Raw genomic sequence first — 9827 nt, forward strand, 5'->3', positions numbered from 1 at the left:
TACTATTAATACCAATGTTCACAGTATTGTGATTTGGATCTGGTGTCTTATGCATTCCTAACAAGTGCCCTACAGCCATGCTACATTTTCAGCTGCGAATAAGCCTAATCAAATAGAAAATTATTATTTTTTTTTAAAAGATTTATTTATTATATGTAAGTACACTGTAGCTGTCCTCAGACACTCCAGAAGAGGGAGTCATATCTCGTTACAGATGGTTGTGAGCCACCATGTGGTTGCTGGGATTTGAACTCTGGACCTTCAGAAGAGCAATCAGGTGCTCTTACCCACTGAGCCATCTCACCAGCCCTAGAAAATTATTTTAATTCTTCACCACAAGTTAAGCTTTTCTTTCAGAACTGTCTCAATTGCTATTTGATCGTGGGTCCAGCTGGTCATTCACTCCAGATACAAGTTCAGCCTGGATCCTACTACACTCTCTAACTCCACCTTGTTTTTTTTTCTTCTTCAAGACAGGGTTTCTCTGTGTAGCTCTGGCTGTCCTGGAACTCACTCTGTAGACCAGGCTGGCCTTGAACTCAGAAATCCGCCTGCCTCTGCCTCCCCAGTGCTGGGATCAAAGGCGTGCGCCACCTGTTAATTCTAAGCCAAATACCATTAAGAAAGGAACAACACCCTCCCTAGAAAACTTCCATTAAATATTTGGAAAATTAAGTATTTATTTTCTGAGACTGGAAATATGGTTCAGGGGTTAAGAGCACTGGCTGCTCTTCCAAAGGGCCTGGGTTCAATACCCAATCACCCACATGGCAGCTCACAATTGACTGTAATTCCAGTTCCAGGGTATCTGACATCCTCACACAGACAAACATAGAGGCAGAACCCTCATGTAAATTAAAAAAATACTTTTCTAATACAGAAACTCAAACCTTTCTGCTGCAATATTTTTCATTCGAGTTCCTTGATAAATGTTAGGTTTTAATTTTTAAAACAAAACTTAAAATAATACAAATCGAAAATTGCTTTAGCTTAGAAGAAAACCGTCTGCCTAAATAGGACCAACCCTCTCCATTTTCAATGAAATTTGCATATGATACAATGCATATTATGTAATATATGGTGATATGTTACATAAAAGGACGTACACTGTTCTCCTATCTCCTATTTCCATATTTTAATATGCTAGTCATATTAAAAAGCAGAAGACTGAATCACACTATTTCAGAGTGTGCATGTAATGTTATTATCATACATCTACGGAATTCTCTATGGTTGATATTTTCTTGTTTGCTTTAATCCTACTAACACTGCAGTGGAGAAAGCCATATTAAACCCATTCTTCTTCTTTGAGGCTGAGACTTAGAGAAGTCAAGGAGCTTGGCCAGAGTCCTAATATTAAAAAATGTCCAAGCAAGGACTTGAACCTAAGTATTCCAGTTGCAAAGTCTAGGACTCATCTCAGTATAGCACTGTAATACCCACTTGAAGTCTCAACCAGACTCATGACAATTCGAATTAGCTTACATGCTGAGAAGTGATAGTGGGTCCATACTGCATCCCTTCACTTGCATCATCATCATCATCATCATCATCATCATCAGCAGCAGCAGCAGCAGCAGCAGCAAGATGCCATTTTCTCCAGTGGGAAAAAATGACAACCCCACATATTCTTCTTATTCTGAAGCACCAGCCTTGGATGTTGAGTTTTGCCTCCCAGGGTTTGGGCTGGGGTAAGCACACAGATCTGCTTGAGGTCTCGTGATAGGATTGTTATATTGATTTTGCTTCCCAGTGTAAGAAACTTCTTCAGCAAAAAGGACCAGAGTCTGAGATCAATACTTTAAACATATTCTTCAGGTTATACTGGCTCCCCTGTCTATATTCTTAGCACTAGGACCAGAGCCCTTAAAGAATTCTAGGCCAGCTGTTATGAGGATTCACCTGTAAGGCCAGCCCTGGGGAGGTAGAGACTGGAAGATCAGGAGTTCAAGACCATCCTCAGCTACATAGGAAGTGCAAGGTCATCCTGGGCTACAGAAGAGCCTGTCTGAAAAACAACAACAGCAAAAAAGGATAATCTTAGATCTACACCTACCTATATTCTATATGTCTAAGCACATCAGATACAGTAGGAAAGCAACTTTGTTTCATTTTGGATTTTAGATCCACTCAGATCATCAGAGGAATTTCAGTAGACCAGTTAGAAAAATTTAGTCCCAGCCTTCAGGAGGTAAATGTGGAGGATATTTTAATTCGAGGCCAGCCTGGTCTATAGAGTGAGTTCTAGGATAGCTAGGGCTACACAGAGAATCCTTGTCTTGAAAAACACCCAGCCAATCAAAAACCCTAAAAAACAAAACCCAAAACAAAACCCTAGGAACACCCTTCAACCCAAACAAACAAACAAAAACAGATGGAAGGAAGGAAGGAAGGAAGGAAGGAAGGAAGGAAGGAAGGAAGGAAGGAAGGAGGGAAGGAAGGAAAGAAGGAGAGAGAAAGAAAAAAAATTCTGTATTTCACAGGAAGGAAAGAAGGAAGGAAGGAAGGAAGAAAGGAGAGAGAGACAGAGACAGAGAAACAGACAGAGACAGACAGACAGACAGAAAGAGAGAGAGAGAGAAAAAGAAAGAAAGAAAGAAAGAAAGAAAGAAAGGAAGAAAGAAAGAAAATTCTGTATTCCACAGGAAGGAAGGAAGGAAGGAAGGAAGGAAGGAAGGAAGGAAGGAAATTTAATTTTATATCCCACAGTACTTACTCCAGCCAGTGAAGCTATGAAGGAGACTTGGGAACTAGGGAGATTGAGCTGCTAGGTTTCCAGTCTTTTCTGTGGGAACTTCAAAAACCAGCAGGAATTTTGGAAAGTTGAGGCTTTGTTTTCTGTTTCTTTGTTTGAGACAAGCTCTTTGTGTATATGGCCTTGGATGGCTAAGAACTTACTGTGTAGGGCAGGCTGGCTTTGAACTCACAGAGATCAAGTGCCTCTGTCTCCAAGTGCTGGGAGTAAAGGCCTGCACCACCATGCTTGGTTAATTTGAAAAGTCTGAATGTACTTGTTAACCAGAAAGAAGAACACCAAGGCTGAACTAGACAGCGTGTCAAACACATCTAGAGAACTGAGGTCTAGCCTGAGCCTCAGCCTAGGCATCGAACAAACACAGACATTGACTGTGACATGAAGAACCTTTGGCCCAGCCTTTTCTTTTTTCCTCCTGTCATTAATAACTGACTGTAGGTGACACTGAGTTCAGCTATTAGGAGGAAAATGTGTCTCTACAACGCCTACACAGACAGACACATGGCAGTTTATTAAACACCTTTGGAGTTGACTTCTTCCTTTACATCCCAAATTGGCTCCTACATTAGGTTAAGGGACTGGCTGAGGACGTTCTCTCTGGGATGAGAGAAAGGTAGGGATGAAACAGGACAGTGTCACACGTAGGCCTAGCTCAGGTTGAGGAGACAATGACTAGTCCCTAGACTCAAGGGTCCATCCTCGGTGGAGAACATTTTAAAACTAGAGGAAATGTTTGGGAGAAAGTGCAACCTGTCTCCTCCCATCTCACAATCAGTTTTCAAACTTCAGTCCTCTGCAGGCCACCCTTTCCAGTCTCCAGTCTCTTTCCCTTTGTCTGCACGCATCCATCCCTTTGGCAATTGAACATTCTCTACTTTCTCCCTACCCTCCTTTTGCATCTCTTGAGGAAGAATTTTCTAGGTGCCTGGATCTAAAACAGAGGTGTGAAGAAGGAAGAGGATGGTGTAGCAGAGTGGTGCTTTGAGATCTTTCTACCGGAGGGCTAAGCAAGGCTCACAGCTGCTGCTGGAGAAAAGGAAGGCAGAGCCTCTGATGATGCAGCATGGAAAGAGGAGGAGCAACTAGAGAGCCAGACAAGGATGTGGGTGGGGAGAAGGGGGAGGGGAGCCAGCAAGGTGAAGAGACAAGGAGATAGAGACAACTTTGGGCTCTTGAAGGGAGTGGAATGCATGCAAGCCTGGCTTTTTTTTTTTTTTTTTTTTTTTTTTAGGGTAAGGAAACCTGAGAAGTTTCAAGGGTTACCCCAGACCCGTCCCACCTGCTTTGGCTTCCTCCGCAGAGTGCCACTGTTTACCGAGATCCCTCCCTGAACTCTTGCCCTCCTGGACTTGCCCTAGCTCAGGCCCCAGGCCTGTGGCCAGGCAGACACCCTGACAAGTTACAAATGAGAGTGGGTGTTGGATTCTTGTCTTCAGAGTCTGGAGGAGGAGACATCAATGAGCTCTACCCAAGAGCATCTCTTCTAATTCCAAACTGCCTGCTGCATTTCAGAGAGTGAGCAAGGCTCTTCCTGTTTTCCCTCCCTTGATCTTAACCCAAGAGAAAGAAAGGAAGAAAGGAAGAAAGGAAGAAAGGAAGAAAGGAAGGAAGAAAGGAAGGAAGGAAGAAAGAAAGAAAGAAAGAAAGAAAGAAAGAAAGAAAGAAAGAAAGAAAGGTCCATTTCTAAGCCTTAGTTTAGAAGCTCTACACCAATTCTCCCATTCTCTGAGCAAACTAAACTCCCTTTATCTATTCTAGAACATGCATGGAAATTTTGGATAGTCTTTGAGACTTAACTAGTCTTGGATTTATGTATTTGAGGCTTGGAATTAAAAAAAAAAACTTTTAGGGAAACTAAAGATAATGGAGGGGTATCAGGGAGGAGGAGACCAGAGAAGTGCAGAGGGTCTTTACTAGTTTTGAACACTTTTGAAAAGAGAATAAAAATTCACTTCCTTCTCACCCATCTGTAAATATCACCTGGCTCTCGTCATTGCTGCTCTCTGGAGAGATATAGGGAGTTATTTAAGTCTGAGTGAGTGTGCCAGCTACAGCTACGGATGGCTAGAGAAAGGATAAATACATCTAGAGAGATGAGTTGATGGATAGGTAGGGAGCGAATATAAATATGGAGAGAGATGGACGAACACAGAGATGAATTGAGACAGAGGGAATATAAAGAGAGGCTGAGGGAGAGAAATGGCCACGTGAATGAGGAGAGAGCATTTATGCAGAGAGATGGAGAGAGGCGTCCCTCATCTTCCCTCCACCTTTCCATTTCCCCTCTCCTGTTCCCTTGAAATGCCATCGTTTTCCCTCCTCTTGATTTGTCATGAATTCTTCTGGATTTTAGACCCTGGCTCACACCCTGAGGTGTTTTTACAGTCTCCCTCTCCCTTCCTAGTCATCCTTCTGTCCCAAGATAACAGACCTAACCAGGCTGTCCTAGAACACCATCCCAAGACAAACTGGGAGAAAGAAACATGGAATGGGGGTTCTGGGACAAGTAAGGAATCTGGCTCTCCAGTCTCTAGCCCTACAGCCTTGGGGTGGGGGTAGGCTTCTTTGAGGGGAGAAGAGAGTGAGGGGCAGCTGGGTTGAATTTGGCCAAATCTAATAATCCAAGAACCTATTGAAGGGCTTGGGGGTTGGGAGGGGAGTAAAAGTCTTGAATATTCTTCCAACTTCTCTCCCCCCCTCTCCCTCTGGTCCCTTCTTTCCAAAAAGTCTTTGAAGAAAGATGTTTTTGACGCTTCCATGTCGCTCTCAGATGGATGGGCTCAGAGTGATTGAAGTGTCTTTGTCATGCTAATGATTGGGGGGTGATGGATGGGCGCAGGGACTGCCAAACTCTGGCCCGCTTAGCCCATTGGCTTGGGAGAGATCACATGTGCCCCCCCACCCCCACTCCCTAGCCCTTTCCTAGGGGATCGCTGGCCGGGCCAAGCTGGCCCGGGCCATGGGCTCAAGCTTCAGCTCTGTGACATACTGCCGAAAGGTTGTAGGGCAAGAGGGTGTCTCCCCCAAACGGCCCGACCCTCCTTCGGCCTCTACATGGACTATAATAGGATGAGTTCCTTTTTAGAGTACCCACTTTGTAACCGGGGACCCAGCGCCTACAGCGCCCCAACCTCTTTTCCCCCCTGCTCAGCTCCGGCCGTTGACAGCTACGCAGGGGAGAGCCGCTATGGTGGAGGGCTGCCCAGCTCAGCGCTCCAACAAAACTCGGGGTATCCTGTCCAGCAGCCGCCGTCATCCCTGGGGGTGTCCTTTCCCAGCCCCGCTCCCTCAGGGTACGCCCCAGCCGCCTGCAACCCCAGCTATGGGCCTTCTCAGTATTATTCTGTGGGTCAGTCGGAAGGAGATGGAAGCTATTTTCATCCGTCGAGCTACGGAGCCCAGCTAGGGGGGTTGCCCGACAGCTATGGAGCGGGTGGAGTCGGCTCAGGGCCATATCCTCCGCCGCAGCCCCCTTACGGAACTGAGCAGACCGCAAACTTTGCATCAGCCTACGACCTCCTCTCTGAGGACAAGGAATCGCCTTGCTCGTCAGAACCCAACACTCTCACTCCCCGGACCTTCGACTGGATGAAGGTCAAGAGAAACCCACCTAAGACAGGTAGGGCTCAGAGGAGCCACTTCCTCTCCTTGGCTCGGGCATACACAGAGGGGCCTGAGCCAGGGCTTCATTCATTCCTTCAGCTGCTTTTACTGGCAGGTAAGTACTTTCCGGGTTCAAGTCAGCAGATATTTTCCCACGGGATAAGTTCGGGGCTATCTCCTCCCGAAGGAGGTCTCCGCAGTCTTGTTTGTGCGCCCAGTTTGGAACCAGTATTTCACGTTTCTTGTCTGAAGGTGAGTATGGGCGGAAGGCTGGTTCTAGATTTCATAATTACTAATGGAGGGTGTGTGTGATGCCACATAGGATCTGCATTGGGTAGATGATGAATGAAGGCCCAGCCTGAACTAGGAGGAGTGGAGGGGAGGGAGAAAGAGGTGAGAGAACTGACGTGGCTTTTCTCCCTGCCCCGCCCCTAGCGAAGGTGTCCGAGCTGGGACTGGGCGCTCCCGGCGGTCTCCGCACAAACTTCACCACGCGCCAGCTGACGGAGCTGGAGAAGGAATTTCATTTCAACAAATACCTGAGCCGTGCCCGGAGGGTGGAGATCGCCGCCACCCTGGAGCTCAATGAAACGCAGGTGAAGATCTGGTTCCAGAACCGGCGTATGAAGCAGAAGAAACGTGAGCGAGAGGGGGGCAGGGTGCCTGCAGGCCCCCCAGGTTGCCCGAAGGAAGCGGCTGGAGATGCCTCTGACCAGTCTGCGTGCACCTCCCCAGAAGCCTCGCCCAGTTCCATCACTTCTTGAATTGAACTTCCTAAGTAACTGGGCTTCCAACGCTGGACCAGCCCTCTCGTAGACTTTCCCAAACTTCACAGCCTTGGTGACCCTCCTCAAGGCCGAGGCACCAGTTTAGAGCTGCCCAGGAAACTGGGCAGGAGTTGGGAAATGTATTTTTTTCTCTCTCAGATCTAGGGAGGGATGATTGATGGCTGGGGATCCTACAGGTCTTGGGACCTGGGGAACACTCAACTCATCAGAGGTCAAAGGAAGGCCTTTTGGCTCTGATCTAGAGTTAGCCCATCCTTTCGGGCTTCTCCTTTCCCTTCCAACTCAGTTCAGTGCCTTTGAGCTTAGAGAGTTCTTCCTTCGCATTCTTAGCCCAACTCTTCTTTCTAGGCCTGGGATGTCTAGGCTGAGAGTCCTCGGGATTTTTTTGGTGGAGGATGCGTTTGAGTGTGAGCCCAATCTCCACCAACCCTTAATCTTAATCCAGTCAACTCACTGCAGACCTTACAATAGCAGACCTTACAATAGCACCGACTGCCTTGTGACATTAAAAAAACAAAAAACAAAAAAAAAAACCCACAAAAACAAACAAACAAAAAAACCAACCTTAGTCCCAAGTAATCCCACAACCCCTTTCCTGGCACATCTTTTGCACTAATGCAGCCCTCAGAGGCTGGCTTACGAGACCCTCCCCTCCCCACTGGCATCACAAAATCACCAAAGTGTTTTGGAACTTGGCACTACGGAGATTTCCAGAGCATCATTGCAAGGACTGCCTCAAGAAAGCCTCAACCAAAAAGGGGCGAGTACCCCCTCCCAGCTCCCTATTTATTACCTCCGGAAAAGCTCCCCCCCCCCGCCACCCCCTCCCCCCAGCCCATTCTCCTTTCCATAAAACCACCCTACCCCTGGGGCAGTCTGGGGAGGCCCAGGAATGGCGACAGAGTTTCCAGTCGCTTCAGACATTTCTCTGAACCCTGGAGACAGCAGAGAGGCCACTTGAGTTTCTAGAAAACCAAGCTCCAAGCAAGCCAGGTTCTCTTTGTATCTGCAACTACCTCATTGCAATAAAGTCTGTTTTCCCCCCTCTCTTTCTGCTTTTGCTGCTCCCATCTTGGGGTGGAGGAGGAGCTATGAACTCTACCAGGCCATTGACTGGGTTGGAAAGGCTGAGATAATGAGTGTTGTTCGGGTCCCAGCTAAGGCAGAAGAGGATCCCCAAATTCCCAGTAGTCCCCTGGTCTTTCCAGAGAACCCAGAAACACATGATAGGAGATGGGGGAATCAGAAAGTTCTGAGAAAGGGATGGGAAGAGAGGAAAACAGATATCTGTTTGATGTCTGTGAAGGGGATTACGGGGGGGGGGGGAGGTTGGCAGAGGGGCCTCTGTTTCCTTTTCCTCTATCTCCCTCATTGCCCTGGAAACTGTAAAGATATCAGGTTTAGGGCTGTGGGGTGTCAGGAAGGTGCCCCCATTCTTAATCAGAGAGTCAGAAGATGGGTTGTTGGTAAATTCCTCACTAGCACACAAATTAAGCCTCAACTCCAGCCCTTCCATCCAGGGATATCAGCAGGTGATTTGGCTGGGGCTGAAGGTGCTGGGAGCATTGAGAGGAAGTGGCCTTTGAAGAGATGTGTGGGAGATGTGGGTAAGGAGGTGCCTGGAGGTGGATGGGGGAGGTGCCGGTGATTTGGTGGACAGTGGGTCCTGGGGGTGGACAGAGTTAACTGAGGTACACCAGGATCCTGGGCTGACCTTTTTACCTCTAAGCTCCTCTGGGCTTTCCAAACAAGCCTGTGGAGCACCCAGGGGGCAACTATTGTCTCCCCACCAGTACCACTAGCAAACCTTTAGTCCACAGAGGCAGGGGGCCCAGCCTCTGGAAGCTCTTCAGAGGTGGCAAACTGCTCGCTCTCCAGACCCCAGAGTACCATCAAAATGACAAGGAGGCTTCAGGCTCCAGGCCTGGTCTATTGATTCTGGTGACTCAGAGATTCCCCTAAGCGCCAGGGCCAGGACCATACCCCTGGGGTGCAGCGATGAGGAAGACAGGTCTTATCTGACCCTACTCCCCCCCCCCTTCATTTACTTCGTGACCTGTGAAAGGAAGCCAGGCATCGAAAAGGACTGGGACTCTTGTAAGCATTGCTAAGCGTTTGTTTCCTTGTGAAATTGGTGCCATTAGGCAAGAGGCAACATTAGCAATAATTGCACAGCTCAGCTGGAGAGAAAGAGAAAGATGCATTCAAGAGGAAGGCCAGCTTTCCCAGAGGTTGCTTTCTTGCCCTGTCTTAAAAGGGGGGAAAATCTATTCACTGCTTTTCTTCATTTAATTGAAATTGCCATCAAGCTTGGCTTCCCCAAAGGGGTCACCTTGACAGGAGAGGACAGAGCAAGCATCTCTGAAACAAATTTCCCCTGGTTGAAGCCATTTAATACCAACTAGTCAGAGCCTCTGGCTTGGGGACTTATGGAACCTCCAACTGTTAGCCCCTATGGAAAAGTGAGCAGAAAGAGGGCGGGACAGTGGTTAGGGCAAGGCCGCAGAGGATGGTGGAGCTGGGTCTCAGACTTGGGATGACAGGCCCTGGGAGAAGTGTGATAGAAGGACCTGGGTAAAAGCGGAAGCTGGAACCTTTGATTCTTGGTCATAGCAGAAGGAACCATCAGATTCCTCCAGGGAAGAGGTGTGTGTGTGTGTGTGTGTGTGTGTAAGATCAAT

The 9827-nt window shown here is 47.7% G+C and overlaps 1 protein-coding gene across 1 annotated transcript; it reads left to right on the plus strand.

Moving 5' to 3' along the window:
* Positions 1-5746: 5746 nt before the first annotated feature.
* On the plus strand, positions 5747-7652 carry Hoxb1 (homeobox B1). Its single transcript, XM_021178094.1, has 2 exons — positions 5747-6374; positions 6794-7652. The coding sequence occupies exons 1-2, from the start codon at positions 5810-5812 to the stop codon at positions 7120-7122; spliced, it is 894 nt and encodes a 297-aa protein (XP_021033753.1). The 5' UTR covers positions 5747-5809; the 3' UTR covers positions 7123-7652.
* Positions 7653-9827: the final 2175 nt, after the last annotated feature.

This window comes from Mus caroli, chromosome 11 (genome assembly GCF_900094665.2).
Source record: "Mus caroli chromosome 11, CAROLI_EIJ_v1.1, whole genome shotgun sequence".
NCBI classification, from domain to species: Eukaryota; Metazoa; Chordata; class Mammalia; order Rodentia; family Muridae; genus Mus; species Mus caroli.

Coding starts and splice junctions, on each gene's coding strand:
- Hoxb1 (XM_021178094.1), top strand. CDS start 5,810: ATGGACTATAATAGGATGAGTTCCTTTTTAGAGTACCCACTTTGTAAC. Junction 6,375..6,793: donor GAGAAACCCACCTAAGACAG/GTAGGGCTCAGA, acceptor CCCCGCCCCTAG/CGAAGGTGTCCGAGCTGGGA.